The sequence below is a fragment of the Psammomys obesus genome, unplaced genomic scaffold (genome assembly GCF_907164565.1).
Source record: "Psammomys obesus unplaced genomic scaffold, mPsaObe1.curated_primary_1811, whole genome shotgun sequence".
Classification (NCBI taxonomy): Eukaryota; Metazoa; Chordata; class Mammalia; order Rodentia; family Muridae; genus Psammomys; species Psammomys obesus.
Window position 1 is genome coordinate 12,174,278 of NW_026596069.1, and position 21,645 is coordinate 12,195,922.

The 21,645-nt window shown below is 49.5% G+C and overlaps 1 protein-coding gene across 4 annotated transcripts in view; it reads right to left on the bottom strand.

Annotated features, from left to right (window-relative positions):
• Positions 1-209: 209 nt before the first annotated feature.
• Positions 210-21,645, bottom strand: part of Mapre2 (microtubule associated protein RP/EB family member 2) — a 143,255-nt gene continuing 121,819 nt past the window's right edge. For all 4 annotated transcript variants that reach the window (XM_055625440.1, XM_055625438.1, XM_055625439.1 and 1 more), the window contains 3 exons: positions 12,951-13,090; positions 8,912-9,070; positions 210-1,753 (listed from right to left, as the gene is read on the bottom strand). In XM_055625440.1, coding sequence (XP_055481415.1) covers positions 1,679-1,753; positions 8,912-9,070; positions 12,951-13,090 — 374 coding nt within the window. In that variant the 3' untranslated portion in view covers positions 210-1,678. The remainder of the gene's footprint in view (positions 1,754-8,911; positions 9,071-12,950; positions 13,091-21,645) is intronic.

The window sequence follows — 21,645 nt, forward strand, 5'->3', positions numbered from 1 at the left end:
ATGGGGAACCAATCACCATGGAACATCTGTCCACTTCTGCACAGTGTGTTGTGATCATCTCAAAAATACAAGCCATCTTTTCCACATAGACCTCAGTACATACAACTCTGCTGAAAAGGTTTATTTTGGAAAGCTTTCTCTTGGTGCAAAGCTCTGATGCTGGAATTTAAGGTTAGTACTCCGTCAATTAATAAAAGAAATTTCAAAGCTTTATGATGCATAATTCAGAAATTTATTTTGAGATTTTTTTTTTAAAGTGGAAAGTGGGGTGGGCACATTTGTTTCTTGTTTTTCTGCACTTGCTGGCCAAATGACCAGTGACAGTAAACGAAAAATCAAAATCAAATAAAACGAGGGAGCTAGGAAAGGGTACCATCTGTCCAAACGGGGAGGCGGGCAACGATCAGGAAAGACTAAGAAAATGTGCAAATAGTTAAAAACAAGGAATGCTTTCAATTCACTAACGTTTCCCCTTTATGAACTGCCACAGTTTAGCAAATGTCAATGAGAGGGAAGGCCCCGGTGCTGTGGGGGTAGGAGGGTAGGGGGGATGGCAGAGTCCTTACTCCAGAAGGTAATGGGGGGGGGTCACTGGTGTTCTGTGTAGAGCCACCCTTCTCCCGAGAGATCATGCCACCCATCAAGTCTTCACCTCCAACCTCGCAGCCGGCACCAACACGATGCAGATGGTGGCATGCGGGGCACACAGCCTCCAGTTACCCCCTAGTATGGATTCCCCTAACGTGAACTGCAAGACTTGGGCTGAAGCTCTTGCAAGGAGGAAGAGGGATGAGGCGGGAAGCCTCCTGCTTTCTGAGACCACCTCCCCCCACCCCAACTTTTGCAACTGCAGATTGCCGTGAGAACATCTTGTAGGGAGTGGACCTCCACCGAAGAGGGCCCTGAGAAAGAAAATAACACGAGAACCTGGGGATGGAGAGGGGGCAGGGACTCACAGAGCGAGGGCGGAGCTGAGATGCTGCTGTCTGTGAGTGAACGCCTGGAAACTAACAACTGCATGGTTGTCTAATGCGCTGCTCTATCAACACTGCTGGGCCCTGAAGTCCTAGTTTTGAATCCATTTTTCTTTTTTCCCTTTAGTGTTGTGAGTAGAGGGAGGAATTGTTTTCCCCATGACACAAGCTACTGTCATATGGCTTTCATATCAAGTATCTGCTTCCCTTTGTTCCAATTAATCATCTGACCAAATTTATGATAGGAGGTTAGACTTGCAAACATCAAAGCACCACAAATGCATGTGATATCTAGTGACACTGGGTTGAAAAATGCCAATATAAATACCATATATCAAATTACCATTGTTTCACACCAGGATAAAAAGGGGTGGTGGTGGTGATGGTGGTGGTGTTGGGGTGGGAAAGAGTTGTTCTGGAAAGGAATGAGGGAAGGGTAGAACCAATCTCAAGCAGCCAGGTGGTGGAGTTGAAGGTATGTGACCCTATGATCTGGCAGGTGGGTGACCAGAATGGCCGTCTGCTAATGCATCTTGGCAAAAGAAGTGGGAACCCAGTGCAATGGCTGGCGGATGCAATATCACTGTCGATGGCAACAGGGTGGGAACAGCTGGTTTCTACTGGGCTCCAGGCCACACACATTCCAATCCTCCAGAAGGAAAGTCCCCACACGCGATGGAAGTGTCAAGAGCTGCTGAGGCGGTTCAGTACTCGTCTTGCTGCTGGGGCTGCTGGTCATGGGCTTGCTCCTCTGCTTCTGGCTCTTCGGTTTGGCCCTCCTGTGAGGTAGGGGAGAAGTTTTAGCTGAACTGATCTACTCTCAGGCCCTGTGAGGTGTCAGGCCTAGCCACCACGAAGCACCTGAACACCTAACACCAGGCACAACTCAACACGCAAATGTACAGGGACACTTCACATCCCTTTGTGCCATCCAGGAGGGGCCACGCTACGAAGCACAAGCATCGGGTGTTAGGGACTCTTCTTACACTCTTCACAGGACGCACTGTACTCATTCCTACCCTCAGAGTCGATACGTCAGACACCGGCACTCCACAGCTTTATAACCACCAAGAAGCCTCAAACAAGACCCCAGGCCTCTGCAGATGTGTAGGGCGGTTGTCCCTCCTTAACAGCCCACGATGCATTGCTTCTGACCTACTTCCTGTGCCCTCTAATGCTGCCACTCTTCATGTCTGGTAGTGCCTGCCTGAAGCAGATCCTTCCAATTGCCCAATGGCAAGATGAGACAGACTTAAGGCACCAGAGAAGCAACCTGTCAGTTTCTGAGGGGGAGAGGTGACAGCACATGTCATGGGCAAAGAGGCCCCTTTCAGCACTGTGCTCAGACGCTCTGGCTCCAGGGCCTTGCCACACATCTTCAGGGCGTGTGAGGCCCTATCTGCTTACCCTCTGCTTGCTTACTGGGAAGCAGATTGGGTCAGTGTCTTTTCACGTGGCTCCACGTGTCCTATTTACCCAGTGAAGCGGATCACAGGCAGCGTTTCAATCTCGGCTGCAAATCCTTCTCTAAATTTTAAAAAGAGATTCATTTTATTTATACGAGTGCCCCATCTGCATGTGCACCTGCCCAACAGAAGAGGGCATCAGATCCCAGTGCAGATGGTTGAGAGCCGCCATGTGGAACCGTACTCTGGGCTTCTGAAGAGCGGGACTGTGCTCTTAACCGCGGATCATTGTGCATGACAAACTGATAGTGGCTAACTGCCCTTAGGAATGGCACAGTCTGGCATGTACGCTGGCACATTCGGACATGTGACATACTGACTCGGCATCTGGCAAGCACACACTCTCCCTACCTGGCCCTATTTCCTGCAGCCCGAGGCAAGCCTGTCAAGATCCAGTTTAGACAGGACTTCCCCATCTCCCTGAGTCAGACCTGCCTGCATCTTCCCGCTCCCCTCTGCCTTGCGGTTGGAGGTCTGTGGTAGAGTGAGAGCTTGCAGTCACAAGGTGTGTTACCTAGCATTGCAAAAGCGAAAACAAAAACAAAACAAATCATCTCCCTCAACTCCCCAACAAAACTCACTGGGGAGTCTTTATTGTCCGGAGACTTTTCTATTGGCGTTCTGGAGAGGGGTAGCCTTCTTCAATTGAACCACATCTCATTCACTGCAGCAGTCAACAGAAACCACAACAAGAGGAAGAAACTGGAGTCCAGAACCGATGACCAAGACAGACTACCGGCCAAGGCCAAATGGCGTTTTCTCAGAGACCATATAACGTTAAGGTTGTGGGCACTGACTGTTCTCGGCCCAGCTCTGCCACTGCTAGCTGTGAGTCTCTGGGCTTACTGTGCAACTGCTGAGCTCAAGTTTTCTCAGCTGTAAAATGTGGGGCAACGAGGATACTCACCGATCAATTCAACAATGCATTCATTTCATCTAACAGAGGAACCCGTTAGTTAAAACTGGTAACAGGCCTAGCTGCACGGTTTTCACAGTCGATACGGTAAATGTGAGCACTGATTACAATTTCTTAGTTGGGAGGAATGTGTTTCAAATGTGCAAACAATTAATGGAAAATTACCTTTTCTACAGCGACCCGAAGCGCAAAGTGGTATCCAACTGAAGGCCCGAGACCGATTCTAGCACTTGCCCTTACTGGCTCTGGGTCAATGGCCACATAATTCAGTAAATGTGAGCTCCAATTATGCCTATGACCACACTGTTGTCATCTCCTAGATTTGTCCCATCTTTGGAAGGTGAAAACAAATATCACACTCTCTCTTCTGTTCTTCTGATCCTCATGGTACACTCCCGGCCCCTATGACTGCACTTTCGGCAGCATCTTCTGCCAACCACTTTCCATGTGCGGTAGTAGCCCTCTCAGCTTAAGGAGTTAGGGCCTTGGCAGACAGTGGCACTGTCAGGGCGAACTGGCAGTGCAGATGGCCACAGGCCAGGAAGCCCTGGTCAAAGCAGGTAGTCTCTGCTCTAGGGGAACACAGGAGGGCCCAGCTTCCGTTTCCTCACATCAAAACATCCCCCTGGAAGCCTCTGTCCCTACCACTACTCCTAAATGACTGGCTCTTCTGGCTCAGCACCCATCCTTCATTCTCCCTTCTGTGTGTATTCTACCAGGTAACTACCTGGCCTCCTCTGCAGCCAGGCCCTAGCCCCCCTCCCCAATTCTGGGGATGTTGGCTTACTCCTGCAACGTCCTCAGTCTGCCGCTCTGTCTTTCATACTGTACCTCAGCTGCTCGAAGCTTTCCTAGCATCATTGTTCTGTGTGTGGCCTTGGACAGGTGTGCTTTGCCTTTCACAGAGACTCTCATCATCACCGGGAGTTAACTATGGAATAACAGAGTTAGTCCTGGCCTGAAAGTGGGAGGACAGAGCCAGGACCAAGCTGAAAGTCCTGATTCCTCACCGTTAGTCAATGCCCCTCTCCTCGGGGCCAGGCCAAACAAAGAGGTGGCTCTGCAGTCTCTAGCTAGTAAAGGCTAAAGTGCCAGCCATGGAAAACTGCTGGTGATGGCACATACCGAAACAAGACTGCCAATCTCCAGGACATACTTATTGGGCAATACTGGTATAAACAGCAAACATGCCCACTTAGCTGCTTTGCTAATGCTTGGGCACAAGTTGACTCAGGACTTTACAATGCCACCAGAGGCTCCCCAGAGGTGGCTAGGCAAAACCTATGCCGAACACAGGACTGATATACTGGAGTCTACCCAGATGAATACTAATGTTTCTATGGCAACCCACTGCTCTTCTCTAAATGCTCAGCTGTGAGTGATGTTACTATTCTTTACTTTTACTTTATCTATCAGAAAGAGAGACAGGTTGGGAGACAAGATTAAAGAAGGATCCTGACCATGGTGTCTGGTAAAGCTCACCAGGAGCTGATGGTTCTGCTCCCTAAATGGAAGACACTTAGCCTCATCCTGGATTCGGTGCCAGCTACAGTCAGCTGCTCTTTTCTCTCCCATCTTGGCTCTGTAATTGCTGATGTACCCTGTCACAGTTCAACTTCTAACACAAAGGCCATCTTTACAGTGACATCTGCTGGGTTCTCGAGGCTATGTGTGCCACATGAAAGTTATTTATGTCCCTGGTGCCACATCTATCACAATGTGCCACATTTTCCAGTCAGCTGAGTCTCCTTAGGTCTGTGAGTTCTGAGCTAGCAGCTGTGCCTACCTGGATACCTAGCATTTCAAGTCCAGTGGCATGCACAGATTTCCCAGCAACAGAAACCCAGACTGTCTCTAAAAAGCACTAAGGAGAAAGAAAGTCTTCAGTTAATTTAACAGTGGCTTCTCTATCAGTCAGTACCTTGGGAAATGAGCAACTCTTTATTAGCTGGTGTACCTATGCTGACAGGATCCACAAGGTCAGTCAGCAATTAGGCCAAGACACCTGTGGCCCAATGACACATGAAGGGAAAACATAACGAGAATGATAAAGAGGCACTGTAGACCTGGCTAGCAATCTGTTCTGGAAGCTTCCACTGGGATGCTACAGTTCAAAACTGAATAACCTGCCGACAGCAGTGCTCTTTGCTGGCCTTTACACCTTCTAAACATCACATTCTGGGATTGCCTGACTCTAAGAATCAGAGACCAGCAAAGGAAAGGCATCCCCAGCAAATACTCCTCCTGGAAAATCAAGCCATGTTCATACAGTTGAGTGGAAGAGCACACTTGACAATCCAGCCTTCGATTCCTCAGCCCATCTTCCATCTCCAGGAAAGCCAGACACCTTAGCTACCCTCAGGTGGTTACACAGCCTCATGTTGAGAGCCTCAACACAAAATACAAACGTTTCTCCTGAACTCCATACTCATCAGACTAACACAGGAACGCAGACCCAGCCACCACCCACGTGTAGGAATGGCCTGAAAACAGGACACAGCATCAAGGGCAAAGGTGTGAGTGTACAACAACAAGGAGGCCACTGAGCACGCATTTCCAGAGGGATGCCCTTCAAGAGCAGTCGCCAGTTTCTTAGACCCACCCCTCTCCACTGCTGGCTGTGCTTCGGGGAGGCTGCCCCAGAGGCAGGACCCACGGTCCTCAGAGAGGAAGACAGACGACTCCTTGAGACTCCCACAGGGAAGCAGAACAGAGAATGGGCCTGCTGCTCCACAGCCGCCACTGCACAGAGCTGTGTGTGTTGTGTGTGCATGTGTGTATGCCTGCATGCACTCAGGCACATGTGCCAGCTTGGCACACACCCATCCGGCATGGTGTCTGTACAATGACAAACACCTACCTTTTCTTACTGCAGAAACGAGGTCGAGAAACCTTGGTCTTAGGTCTTCTCACACTCAATGCAAGGACTCCCGGTACACTGTGGGTCAAATGAGAGTCTCCAGGGGAATCTCAATGCAGCCTGATATTTTCCAGACACAGAGCTGCAGTGTAAGGCATCCTGAGCTGGAGACAATGAGCCAGGGCCGCATGTGAGGACACTATGCGACAACACACGGCTAAAGTCTAGTCCCTTCTGGGTAATCCTTGGGCCCTCTGACTCTCTGCCCGGCTGTGGGACAGGTAAGTGGGTAAGCCCATGTCTCTCTTCCTTTACACATTTCTCTTTACTTGATGATTATCCAAGGGCTAAGGTGCTGCTCAGTGGTAGAGCATGCACAAGACTGAGACCAACCACCCCACAAAAAAGCCCTACCCACACACCCCTCAGAGAAGGGAGAGAGAGCCTGGGCTCAGGATTCAGACTCTAGCTGCTTTCAATGTACTGAAGCTCTTTTCAGCCTCAGTTTCCCTTTATCTGTAAAACAGGACAATATGTACTTGGTTATATTCTCAAGAGAACTGAAGGACCTACTGAAGCTATCCACAAAGTACAAAGGCCCAGGGTCAGTCCCAGGCTCCAGGGATCTGAGAAAGGGTCTAAGGAACCCATCTGGCCTAACTCACTGATGGAGCTTCATGCACAGTGTGCGTGGGTACCAGCTCTGTAACCATGCCCGCAGTACAAGAACGTGCACTAGGGTGTGTGTGTGGGGGGACTGGAATGGCAGAATGACGCTGAGTATAGACACCCAGGCAAGGACTCTCAACTCACACCCTGGAGGACACTAAAGTGTTTGCCTCAGGCTCACCTGCCAGGAACCCAGTGGTGTCATGCAATTCACCAGGCCATACTCCAGCACCACGTCTCCTCCTGGAACCAGTTCTGCCTCTGAAGCAGGTTCCCTTCCTGCCATGGAGGCACTGATGGGAAGATCCAAGCATGTGTGCTGGCCTTGCTCCTGCTAGCACCCACCAGCCCAGATGGCAGCCCCAGACACTCAGCCTCCCAGGGCGTGACGTGCTTGTCTGATGTCATCTCAAGCAAGCTTCTGAGGCAGGCACCGTAATGAGGTGTGCCTGCCAGGCCACACTGCATACATCCACAATGGTCCCAGGCATGCTACAGGCCAGCCTCCATGCTGAGAGCCATACTCTGTGACACCATCATGGCCTCAGGGACTTAACTAGGCAGACCCCCAAGGTTTCAAAATCCACACTTTGTGCTACTAGTAATTAAGAAGGAAGTTGAAAAAAGAAAAAAAAAAAAGAGAGAGAGAGAGAAATGAAAGCAATGGTGGACACAATTCCCTGTAGCCAACGAAATTTCAATGCTAGGATTTTAAGCTGTATGTGGAGCAAACATCTGCCTTTGGCTAGAACAAGACAAAATAAACTTTCTGGTGGCTCTCTGTCTCTGTGAAAACACTAACACCCATGGCTCCCCCACAGCTCCACAGCTTCCTCTGAGCACCCACAGGCCTCCAGGTCAGAGAGGCAACGGCTTCCCCAGCTCTGACCTGGGCTGAGGAGAATCTTCATGCCCAGCCCTGGCCTCCTGCTTCCCCTAGGCCAGCTCTGCAGAAGGGGAAGCTCCAGAAGGTCTCTCACTTCTTCCTAGGGCCAGGCTTTGCCCTTCTGACACACACAGTCAGCACTGACTCTGAAAGGTCTCTGCAGTTTTTCCTGTCTGTCAACTGTTTGTCCATAACGTCCTTCCCTCCCCAAGAACATAATTTCCCCTCTCCTCCATTCCTCTCTGCTTCCCTTCTTTCTTTTTCCTCCTTTCCCCTTTCTTCTCTTTTCCTTTTGTTGTTGTGTTGTTTTGTTTTGAGACAGCGCTTCACTATGTAGCTCTGGCTGGCTTGAAACTTGCTATGTAGCCAAGGCTGGCCTCGAATTCACTGAGATCCACTCTCCTCAGCTTTCCAAGTGCTAAGGGTTCTGGGATTAAAGGCAAGTACCACCAAGCCTGGCTTCCCCCCCCCTTTTTTTTTTCTTTAATAAAACAAAAACAAAAACAAAATCAAAAAAGCAAACAGGGTTTCATGTAGCCCAGGATAGACTTGGATTCCCTGTGTATTTTGATACTCCTGCCTCCACCTCCCAAATGCTAGGATGGCAGATGTACTCCACCATTCCCAGCACATCTTTTCACTGCCTTCACAAAGCCACACCCTGGGTCTTCCCCTGCATACTTGCTCAGTAGCAGGTCCTCCCTCCAAAAAAAGGTCTGTCCCACAGTCTGGTCTGTCCTGGCAATGAGTAACCAAGGCAACCAGCTATGTAGTAAAAATAGACGGCTGTGGCATTCACAGGGATGGGAAACGTGTTTCCTCACTTAACCATTCTCAAAAAAAGAGATCTTCATACAACCCTTACTGTCCATTTGCACAGAGCTCTCGGCCTCTCGGCTGTGTGTTCAAGTCCCCACCTCTCCCTTGCTCCTCCCAAGTTAACTTGCGGATGCACATCCCACATCATGGCAGCATAGAGCTTGCTGACAAACGTACTTATTTCTCTGGGACATCAAGGCTGCTAGCTGAGTTGTGACCTCCTCAAGACTCCGGGGAAGTATTTAGGATGCATGGATGCACTACACTTTGGACGAGAGAGTTCTTTTCAGACCTCGGGAGCCAGGGGCTCCGCATACCCACCTGTTCGTCGGAAGCGTAGAGTACTTCCATTAGTCGCTGCACAAGGTCATCGTTTTCCTGCCCATGTTCTTGGCACAGCAGCTCAATCTCTCTCAACTTCCCAAAGTAGAAATCCCTCTCCTTCTCCACACCTTCGAGAGCCAGTTTCAATGAATGTACCTGCAGAAGAGTGGGGCAGAGAAGAAAGCCCTCAAGGAGAGTAAGAAACAAGTAACCGGCTACGTCTCCATACAACAATGGAAATCACGTGGAGCCAGACTCCAAAATTAATGGAAGCATGACTCTAAGGGGGAAGCAGCAGGCTTGCAGGCCGGTCTCAGGAGCATGCTGAACATTCGCTACTGGTGAGTCTTTATTAGGCGGTCAGGGTCTCCACGCATCTGCACAGCTAACCCTGGGCTTCGTCAAGCCTCCTTCTTTTGGTAATGTGGGCTGAACCACAGCTTGTTTCTGTGATCCTGGGTGTCTGTGACTCTCCCAAGTCTTATGCTACAATCCTACCTACAACGTGATGGTGTCAGGGGGCAGAGCCTCTAGGTGAATGAGATTTGTGTATGAAAGAAGCCTAAGGGATCCTTCCATGTTCCCAGCATGAGAAGACCATGAGGAACTCATCCTGGCTAAGCTACTGATCTGCTGACACCTTGATAATGGACCTCACAGCCTCCAATAGTAAGAAGTAAAATTCTGTTGTTCACAAGCTACCCAGCTTCGCGTATTTTGTTACAACTTCCCAAACAGGCTCAAAACGTGCACTCATAATACACCGAGAAGGGAGGTAAAAGAGTTAAGGTTGTTTGTTTGTTGTTAGATTTATTTATTTATTATGTATGTGATTTGAGAGCTTATGGAGCTTAAGCCCAGCCACAAGGAGAGGTAGGCCATGAGGGACTTCGGACAACTAAAGGACTGGAGGTTTCCCTGTGGTCAGAATTTGGGTCACTGGGTTGGAAACTCTGGTGGGTGGGAGTGGGGATTGACAATGCTGACGCCAATGAGAGGAGACTCGAGCACAAGTTGCTAATGATCCTGTGTCTGAACTTAGCCATAGAATCCCTCCCAGCTCTGCACTGAATCGGGCAGAAGGACCACAGCCTGTAGCTTTCCCAGACTAAGCAGGGGCATTGAATTAGTTCCTTCCACAGATGCAGCTTCAGGGAGGGTTTATTGTGACCTGCCAGTCAGGGGTCAGAAGGTAACATGGCACAGATGGCATGGCACAGGGCATGGTTTGTGGTGCCAGAAGCCAGTAGGAGCTAGCAGTAGCTGTTTGTTACATGGTGCTGGCCAGGAAGTAGCAATCCAGCTCAAGTGGGTTTGAGCTATACCCTTCAAGGCCTACCATGTTTGGCACCCCACTTCTTTCAGCTAGGCCTCGACTCCTGGTTTCCACAACCTCCCTTAAAAGTACAGCCAGCTGGGAACCAAGTGTTAAAACACAGGATGGGGGATGGGGATGGTATTCACATTCAAATCACAGCGGACACAGTCAACCTACAAAACCCAGGTTCTGCCTCTGGACAGTGGTTTACACAGCACACTGAGGCTTTTGTGGAAAACTCACATCTGAGCTGGGGCAGACTGGCATTCCTGATATATTAGAGGAGTATGGACCTGTCACAGTCCATACATGGGCATGGTGTTGCAAACCTGTGAGTCTGGTACTCAAGAGACTGAGGCAGGTGAATTGTTCTGAGTTCAAAATCTGTTTTTGCTACAAAGAAAAAAAAATGTCTTGGCAGTAGCTACTTTAAATGATTAAAGATCGGCTGGCAAATTCAATTCCATTTTAATGGTGCCACTAAGAGACAAATGCCAGCTACCTTCCTCACAGGTCACAGCAAATGCCTAAGTGATGGGGCTGAGAAAAGTCTCATTCAAAGGCCCCATAGGGGCAGTTTCCTTTCACAACTTTCCAAAGTGTTCCCAGAAGTGTCCACAGACTATGGGTCCTCCCAGAGGCCCTGTTGCAGCAGTGACTCCAATCCACTTCCTGTTGGCTAACTCACTGTCCACAGAGTCCCTAACCATTTCGTCCTCCCTTCGCTTCTGATTCACTGCAATCACTGGAGTTGTGGAGCGAAGCGTACCTCTGCGGTCTATCACGGGGGACTGCCAGAATAAAGGAACGGGGCCAAGTCAATGAAAATTCCGTACGTTTACGGCAGTTGTCACGTTCTCTGTTACCCACATAATTCATGGTTCTGTCTCTGCATTTCCACGTGGCTTGTCTTTTGTTCCTGTGTTCTCAGTTCCAACACTGGGACACTCATGTGGCCACCCGCTAGCCTCAGGGCTGACCTGAAGGCTTCAAGGGCAGGCACCCAGACTCAGGTCCAGCAGGGAAATGAACTTGGATTGAAAGCTTTTAAGTATCTGCCCAGTTTAGGTTGTGCCTCACCTGCTCTCTGAAGGACAGAGAGGAGGCAGGTATGTCCCTCTCGATGTTAAGGTGTTGGGGAGCAGGCCTCTCTCAGAAGTACTTGAGGAAGGACAAAACTATTCCCTCTCCTGCCCCTTCCGCTCTCAATGGAGTGGCAGTAACGATTGACAAGGCCTTTAGGAACTAGACTCTCTGTGTGATCTCTGAGCGCTTATGGAGCTTAGGCCCAGCCCCAAGCAGAGGAAGGGGCTGACAACTAAAGGACCGGAGGTTTCCCTGTGGTCAGAATTCATCACTGGGTCACTGGGTTGGAAACTCTGGTAGGTGGGAGTGGGAGATGATGACAACGCCGACACCGATGACAGCTAATGGTAGCAGAGCTGCTTCGGGGAAGGGCACAGATCCTGAGTATAAAGAACTCAGGCCTGATTTTCACCAGGCCCACTCAGCCCTGCGAGGAGTCTGAAGCTGCTGGCCCGAGGCTCATCACTGCTCATTTTTATCTGAGCAGAAGTCATTACTGAATACCTTCTGGCCTCCAACAGGTAACCGGAAAATTCCACGGTTACCCAATTAAAATCCAAAGATGGCTTAAGATTCTACCTGAAGCACCAATGTGGCCAACTTGCAGCACCCTCCGTTAGGCAGCCGTCTGCCTCTGTACTGGATTCCTCACTGAAAACGCACAATATCTAGTCTCTTGCTGCATCAAGCAGAACATTAATTACTAGGACAGACTCAGCTAATAGTTGGGAACAGCCTAAGCATCTGTAGTCAAAGGATCCTTCACAAAACCAGGGCCCTGGTACAGGAAGCAGGTGGCTTCTGCAGCGTGTGCCACACTGACCTGAGTTTTATAATCCTTAAGCTGTGTTACTGTAGGCCAAATTAGGTATTATAAGTCAGAAAACATACCTATGCTTTTGGATCAAACCCAGGGCCTCCTGTTTGGCAGATCTGTGTTATCCTGCAAAGCCTCAGCCCACCCCTGTACCTGAAGTTTCACATTGGAAATGTCACTTGGTATAGCTAGGTCTACCACAATCAGGAGGAGCTATCATGAAAGGAATTTATATTTCAAGTGCAGCTGCTACTTTTCAGGGCTCCCGGGCACCCTTCTTCTGCCGCTGTAGAGGACTGGTGTTTTGTTGAGTTTTAGTACTAAGTTCTGGTGTGCAACTGCTGTCAGTAGCTTTGAGTGCGGAGACTGTGTCACCCACCCAGCTATCGCCCACACTGCCATCAGAATTAGGCACAGCGCCCGTCACATAAAACAGGCTCAACCACTAGCTGCTGAGAGAAAGGGAGGGATGGAGAGAGAGCCAGCTGAACTCTAACACAGCCATAACACTTTGTATTATGGCCAGGAGTGGGCAGGCTAGGCCTGGAGTTCAGGATGGGCACGAGGAAGGAGGAGCTGGGCGGTGGCCTCCGACAGGCTGTGTCCTCTTCCACATCCTCACGCCTGGCATCAAGCTTTGTGACTAACCCTGTTTGCCACCAGCCACTGAGTTTCCTTTCTTGAGTGAGCAGGCCCTCCTGCTCTCGCTGGCTCTGTCTCATCTTCTCTCCCTTACCCCAGGCCTTCGGGTGTGACCTCCTCACCCCTCACTCACATCATTGTTCCCACAGACAAGGGTGGGGCCCGTGAGATACCTGCTCGTTGAGCTGTATGACCTGCGTTTCTAAATCTTTGTCAGATCTAGACGCTGAGCCGCTGGATGAAGCCCTTTTGGCAGACGAGGGGCGAGAAGGTGTGGATCCCGGCTTGGCTGCTGGACTTGATTTAGCCGCGCCTAGAAGCGAGCACAATGCATTCTGAGTACAGTGGATGTTAAAGAAGAGTTTCGGATATGGTGCAAACTCATGATATAAAATGAGCTTCCTAAAACCCACAAGCAATGTGCCAGCCCCTCCTCAATAGAGGCAGAACGAGCTCTGGCAAAAGGCACTGCATCAAGCTGCTGCAGCACCCCGGGGGAGAATGCATTGAACCTCTGGAGTTCAGGTGCTCCTCAAAAGAGGCTGTTAACCCTTTTGCTCCAGGCCTAAGACCACAGCTATGGTGAACCCTAATAAGAGGAAAGACTCCAGGGGCTGGGGAGACGGTGCTTACTGTCCAAGCCTGAGGAGCTGAGTTTGAAGCCCGAGAGCCCCTGTGAGTCCAGATGTGACAACCAGGGCTCCCACTGTGAGGTGGGAGGTGGTGACAGGCTCACTCCGAGACAAACACCAAGAGCCGTGTCCTAAGCAATACTGGAGGTGAGGACCAACACCCCAAGTTGTACTCTGTCCTCTACCTGTGGTGCGTGCATGCCTGTGCCCATACACATGAACATGTAAACACATATCACATATACATGAATGATTGAAAAATAAATAAACGACAGGAAACGTTCTTCAGCAATCACAAATTATTACCGTATGTGTTTCTAAGAGCAAAGACCCCATGGCAGGCTCATATTTTAGAAGAAACACTGCCACACAGGTGTGTGCTTTCTCTTTTGGTTCATACACTCTGTAGCTTCAAGTAATGGAGAGAACATGGGAAGTGGCATCTTTGTGGTAATGTGCACCCTGAGGCCCAGCCTTGCTCTCTAAAGGTCACTCTTCAACAAAGGGGCTTCTTGGTGTAGAACTGGAGAGGTGAGCCCGGGAAAGCTTGTGGCAAGGAGCAAAGCCACACTCAAGGCAAGGGGCACAAGGACCAGCTTGGAGGTGGGCAGTCGGCCTAACGTGAGGAAGAGTGGTGTAACTTATGAAATGTCTTTGGCACATGAAGTCCACGATGAGGGGAGGGGGAAGAGGGTGCAATGGGCTGTAACCTGACGGTCAGGGAATGCTCAGGAAACGCCAGGAGAAACCCAGATATGTGGTACCCCTAGGAAAGAGTAACCCCCCAAATTGTTCCTTAATGGGTGCTGAGCCATCAGATGGGAGGTCTGACATGCAAAGGGAGAATATCGTCCTGGTTGGGAGTCACAGCGTTTCGAATAATGGCGCCCTGTTATTTCAGGTAAGCCTTTACCCACTTGGCACTCAACCTGCAGTGGACTTACTGCCTAGAACACAGCACAGACATGGGAACGTCTTCCTGAGCCAAAACAGAAGCAACCAGGCATATACAGAGAAGTCTGTGTGCTTCAGAAGGAACTGGCCCAGTCCTGGGCCCCACCCCTTTCCTTTCGTTTTGAACACAGTCCCAGACTGGCAACAGTTCTGGTTTCCCTGTCTACATGTACCTCCTGTGTGTTCCCTCCACCCAGTTAAAATTTCCACCACAATCTCTCATCCTCTCCCCTTCCAGAAGGTTCTTAGAGGGCAAGGAACATGTCTTACTCATGTCAGCAATCCTGGTGCCTCGTAAAATGTTAGGCTAACTACATTTGGTGAAGGAACGACTTTAGATAAATAGATAAACAGGCAATTAAAAACTTGGTTATGTGGTTTCCAACTTCAGCTTCCAGTCTTTCTGACAGAGGCAGGGGATTATAAAGGCAGGCAAGTAACAGCAGCTGCAAGTCTCAACCAACACCCTAATTACAATGTGGCCAACAGGAAGGCTGTAAAATTTATATGGGGTGTCTTCAGGTGTCTGGAGTCATCGGTTACACATGGGAGCCACACACTCCTCTGAGAAGTCTTGCCAGTGTCATGGCCTTTAAAAAACATGCCCTTTTGTTACAACAGGGGGGGAAAATCTTCTCTACAAGCACAGGGAAAGGGCCGACAGACTTGAAATGATTATGTGTGAATGACTTAAACTGGCCTGTGTTCTGAAAAGTACAATCAACGAGGCCCAGAAACCTCACCTATGCACAGACCGAAAGGGGACCAGGGAGCGGTGTTTAGCTTGGGATGGGCAGACTGATGCAGGAACCTTCCTCTCTGGACAAGCCCACACCGAGCGCACAGATTCTTCAGCAGTAGAACGGACTACGGAGGAGCGGGCAGGGAATACAAGGCCCCTTTTTGGACAGCCACCAGCCTAGTAGCAGGGAAGACCACTTTTGCAACAATCAAGCCCTTTGAGGGTTTTTTTTTTTTTTTTAAGACAAGATTGACATTTTGATAGAAGTCTAATGGAAAAAGCACAAAAAGCAGCACTTCTTATTTAAAACCCATATTAAGTATCCACCACAGGGGCTGCTAGAATGATAAAGACACAGTCTCTCCCGGACTGACAGTCACCTAAGACTCTGCAGACATGGCACCCTCCTGGCCTTCTTGGGAATGGGCCAGTGTTCTGGGATGCCATGCCTGTCAAACCTGGGCTGTATATCCTCTGCATGCAGCACTCTCTCCTCTCCCCTCTGGCCAAATCGTCTCCTTTGAGTAACTAGGCCTTCCATCCTTCAGGTCAGCTTGTGCTGCTGCTTCCCCTTCAAGGGCACGGTGCCTTGAATGTAGACACTGTAGCAGCTACACCAGTGTGGTGACACCTGGATGCCTCTTCTTATACTGGACATGGCTCCAGGATGCTGGAGCTGCATCTGTTTTGTTTGCCACTGATAAGTATAGCATCTGACCTGCATGCCTTCTGAGTAATGCCAGAAGTCACTGAACACCCAGCAGAGGCAGCGAATCAGCCATGGCAGCCAGGGGGCTTTGAGGCACTGATGTCAATGTCAAAGTCACTGGTTGGAAGAGGCAACAATGAAAGAAGCCACATGGGTGTCAGCCTCCCAGTTGGGCCCTTCCTGTATCTCCTTCGTACGTTATGATATGGGCCTCCTTCCATGTGGTATTTGGTCAATCCACTGCTGGATTGACCAGTGAGGCGATGTCTGAACAGATTAAGAGCCAGGTGGTTAGTGCAGGGCTACCCACATCTCTGCCACTGGCCTCTGCCCACAGAAAGGCCCTTCTAGGAGGGTGCATAGATACTCCGCACTCCATGCAGGTCATCGGAAGATGTGGCCGGTGACGGTGACCAAACTCAGGTCACCAGGAAGCCACAGCTTCACATTTTGACATCAGTTCAAAACCAAAAGACATGGAAGAGGCAGGCTGCTCAAGCTTGTCAACGCAGAGCTGCCACTAATCCTGATTGCAGGGTATTATCAAATGCAACCTGAAACAAATTGAACTTTAGATAAAGAGGAGGGCCACGACAAGCCAATCCGTGTGGGACAGAGGCTGGGGTGACATGTTTTCCATGGCTCTTGAGAGAGGTCAGAGCTGGTGACAGGGTAGCTATGGCCTCGCAGCCTCTGAGCAGAACTGTCTTTTCCTTGAGGAGACCCACCCTCGCTGTGGCCAGAGCTCAGCAGAACCTCTCTGTGGGTTTGGCTCTCCAAGCCCATGGCCTCAGCCTTAAAATAGCACTGCTTTCTTGGATCCCGTAAAGGTCAGCTGGGACCCCGGGAACCCCTCTTTCATGCTGCCCTACATGAGTATCCATCAGGGATCTCCAAGATGAGAACAAGGAAGGCTTGAGAATCAGGTGTGGGGTTGTCAGCTGCTCCGCCACCTACACACAACTCACACACATTCTCTCTCTCTCACACACACACACTCTTTCTCACACACACATACTCTTTCTCTCTCTCACACACACTCTCACATACACACATACTCTTACACACACTCACAGACACACACATACTCTCACACACAGTCACTCACTAACATACATACTCATGCATACACACTCATTCATACACTGACACACACACACATACACACACGGAAGGGAGGAAGCACAGCTCCCACACGGAGCACAAGGAGTAGAACACACATTTGAAAAACCCAGTAATGGATCGAAAGTACTTTGCATTTGCTATCTCAAGTGCGGGAGGTTTTGCAATTCTGGAGAGAAACCGATGACAAATGAGTCACACCGTGCTGCGACTGACAGGGACAGACAGACTTACCCTCCCATAACTCACACACCCAGAGAGGCACGGCGCGGAAAGGAAGTAGAAGTACAACCTCCGGCTTCCGCACGCCCTTTTCAGAGTGCGTACACTAGGCAGTCTCTTCCAGCTCTGCCCACCCTTCTCAGCTCAGAATGGTTTCTGTTTATTAGTCATATCTTTACTTTTCTTTTTTCCTTTTCCTTCAAACAACCACATCTAAAGCATATATAGCTTCTGGGGCCAGGTTTTTTTTTTTTCTCCTCATTTACTGGGACCAACCATCCTAAGGATGTTATCAAGAAAACACAGCTGTCAATATCTGTAAAGTTAGTGTTGCTACAATACATTTATGTAAACTACTGTTTCTTTTCTCATCTTCTCAAGTGACCCAGTACTGTCACATGTGCGTCCAGTCCTGGCGTGGGAGACTAAGGACCTCGACGGCTGCCTCCCTTGCAGCTCAAAGGCTCAACCCCATGAGTGACTCTGCTGTTCTGCCATCTCAGGTCCCGAGTTTCAAGGGTGCACACATGGAACACATTGGAATCGCGACTTTTAAAGGCTGTGCAGTCACTCTGGCTGCCATTCAGATACAGAGTTGTTTCCTTACAGCTATCAAACACTTCAATTTCTTTCAAGCTGCAGTGGATGATGTCCTGAGACCGTAATTAGTGGTAGCCCTGTTTTGTACGCAATTGTTCTGCCCTTAAGCTTTTCTCCTCCCCCTTAATTTTCCCTTTCAAAATAAAAGGGGGTTTAGAAGCACAGGAAAATGGACATAAACTATGCCCAAGTCCCTGTAATTCTCAAAAAATCTCCACTGGAGATGAACATGATTCACAATGCCTGTCTTTGAGCAGCCCTGTCTTAATTAATGCTTTTAAGGATTTGGGGCATAAATATGATTCTAAGATATTTTAACCACAGTGGTGAAAAGGAGTGGTCGGATTCCGTGTCTGGGTGAAGTCAGAGCATCGCTGTGTCTAATGTCTGTAATTAGTAGCTGGCTTGTTGTGTATGAAAAATGGTGCATTTTGGAGAGAGGAGGCTGAATAGGTTCAAAAGGGAAAAGCAAATGGGAGCAGTGAAGTCGTACTTGCCCTTTCCAGCCAGGACTCCTAAGCCTTCAGAAACTCTTCACAGATTATGCTATACTCCTTTTACCCAAATCATAAACAGAGAGGAGCTAATTACATGGCATTAATACCCTAACACACCGGTATTAGACACAGCGTATGGTCACACGCACCCTCACGGCGGACACAAAGCCCCTGACCTCTTCCTTACTTTGGCAGGCTGTTCCTCTCCTGCCCCACCCCCACAACCCTCATTCATTAAAACCCCACAGGGCAACTGAAACACACCGGGCAGACAACGCGTCCCAAACACATTGATTAATCATTCTCCGGACGAACCTGACATCACTTCCTCACCCCCCTTCACCTTGACAAACAGATTCTGTCTTTTAATTGCGATAATGAACTTGCTTTAAAGTTGAAAAAAAGGCCACACTGGCGGAAAGCAGCTGGGCTGGACTGATGAGGAGAGAGGCCCCATGGGCGCAGAAAGGTCTCTGTGATTAACTGACACTGGAGCCATCAGGCCGCAAGGAGACAGACCACTCGTGTACAATACCAAGCTCTCCAAATTCAAGAAATAAAGACTTGTCTTCTGCTTCAAAAATGGTGCCATCCCTCCACTTTGTGGACTGCTGTTAATTTTACTCTGGGAGGAGAAAAATATCAAGGTCTCTGTGGTGGCCAGGGTTCAATCGCAAGGGAATTCTGACAGGGTTCTGGAGTCCCTGGTTCCTGGGCCCATTGAGAGGCTGGCTCTTTCTTTTGCAAGCAGTGATTCAGAGCCCTTCTAGCTCTGTCTTCACCAACCCAGCCTGTGGCAGAGGCTGGTTGCTGCTCTCTACATTCAGTATCAGCCAATGATGACCGGAGCAGCTCTTCTTGGAGCAGCTCAGGGCTGCACGGAGCATGAATCACACTGATCCTGTGGAAACCAAGACCTGGTATCCCTCAGCTCATCTTAGAGGTGACAGCAGGAAGGGGCACCTGAGCCCCATGGTCCCGTGGGTCCAAAGAACCCAGACCTGCTGCTTGCTGGGTGGGTTAACCCATTGCCACCTTACAGGTTCTACGGTTAAGACAGGAAGAACAGGGTTGCTTTCCAGAGTTGGGAGGAACACAGAACGCTCGGGGATGGAGAGCTACCCCAGTAGTTAGCAGTGTTTGCTGTTCTTATAGAGGACCTGGCTCCCAGCACCCACATCAAGAGCCTCATAATCACTCATAACTCCAGTTCCAGGGAATATAAGGTCCTCTTCTGGTCCCTGGTGACACCTACATGCATATGGTGCTCTTAAACTCATGCGCGAGTGCGCGCGCGCGCGCGCGCACACACACACACACATACACACACACACACCTTTAAAACATGGGGAACTTTTGTTTGTTTCTCTGTGCAGCCCTGGTTGTCCTGGAACTTACTTTGTAGTCAATACTAGACTTGAACTCATTGGCGGATCTGCCTCCCTCCGGCTCCCAAGTGCTGGGATTAAAGGAGTGTGCCACTCTGGCTTAAAACATGGGCCTAGTACACAGTGCTTTCTCGGCTGTGACTGTCATTTCTCAGCAAGTGACATCTGGCTCACTAAAGCATTCAACTGTACTGGCTTCCTATTCCGACACTAGCAAAAACAAAAAACCAACCAACCAACCAACCAACCAACCAACCAACCAACCAACCAACCAAACAATCAACCAACCAACCAACCAAGCAAAACCCAGCAGGCTGAATAAAGAGATTCATTCCTACCAAAACCTCCACAAACCATCAGTAAGCTCCAAGGCATAGATGACCCTCCTGCATGTACTCTCTAACTACAATGCAAATCAGGTTGCTACAGTACAAGCCTGTTCTTAAGCAACATTCATTTATTCATTCATGCATGCATGCATGCAACAAACATTAATTGAACTCCTACCATGTAGCTGGCAAGCTAAATTGAGACTGGCATCAGAGAGTGAATGAAACACAAAAGATGCCTGTCTGTGTGGAGGTTATGTTCCATCTGGGAGCACGAAACTTAACAGTGACACAACAAGCTGGTGAATAACAGAGCCAATGAGAACATCCCTCGTCTGGGAGAAAGCAGAGCAGGATGAGCAAGGTGGTCCAGGCACACGTGTGAGGAGGGTTGAGTTGGGTAGCTTAGTAATTTTGCAAAGGATCTTGGTCTTCTCCAGTCTGAACTCTCCTCCTAGACTTGCAGGTTTCCATAGGTCACTGGAGCTAAGTCTGCTCAGGAACTCTGCACGAGCAGGGCAGTAAAAGCCATCAGCCATCAGTGTGTGTGTGTGTGTGTGTGTGTGTGTGTGTGTGTGTTAGAACTTCCAGTTTATAGCATCCAGAATCTCTTCAAAGGACACAGAAGAGGCAGGAGACACAGAAGAGGCAGGAGTCATCCTTTGGTCCTCAAGACTCAATGAGAGGATAAGATTTAACCCAAAATGTGAGAGAGGCGAGGGAGGCGGCCATCTGAGCAGCGGGGAAGAGAGCAGGCCTGATGTGTGTGGATTCTGCCTCACTGGTTCAGGGGCCAGCACAGGTTGCTGTGGTGGAGAATGCACAGGGCAGAGATACAGAGATGCACTGAAGGGCAGATGCCCACCTCCTCCCAGGCTTCCACCAGGATCCAGGACCCCGGGCAGAGGAGCGTGTCCTAATGCTGGCTTTTAAAGGTCACCTCTCTTCTCTCAGAAAAGACTGTGAGGGCAGCTCCACAAAAGGCCACTGTAGTCCTTTCTCTGGTTCCATGCACCAAGGAGTTTGGGGGTTTTTTGGATGGTGTGTGAGATGCTGTAGCTTGAAAACCTTGTTCTACACCATTTACCACAGCCACCAGATGCCCATTTTTATACAATCTATATTTTGTGTAATATTAATGTTAACAGGAAAAGAGAGAGAGAGAAAAAAAAGGAAACATCCTCAGATGGAAGCCATGTGCTATCGATTCCAAGGGGGAGCTGAAGGGAAGGGAGGCAGAGGCAGAGCTGGGAGTCAGCCACTCCCAGTCACGGCTGGGGGGGGGGGTCATTATACAACATGATGCCCCGGGAGGAGCTACCATAGAAGCTCCCTGAGAGGCAGGCATGCTCACCACTGAGGGTGTGGCTGTCACAGAAGAGGAAGCACTGTCGGAGGACCCCTGAAGTCCCCCTCCCTGGCTGGCCAGCCTGCACAGAGGTAGCCCCTGGGATGTGTAGAGGCTGTACTCCTGGAGCATGCTCAAGTGAGAGCATTTACATACTGTTTCTGCCGCCCTGCTCACTGTCCCTGCTGGGGATGATGTGATTATTTTTAGGCATCATGTGATTCTCCAGTATTTTCCAGGCTCTGCTTGAGTCACTTTGGTTTCAGAGACTTTCTCATAGAGGGGAAAAAAAAAAAAAAAAAAAAAAAAAAAAAAAAAACAAAAA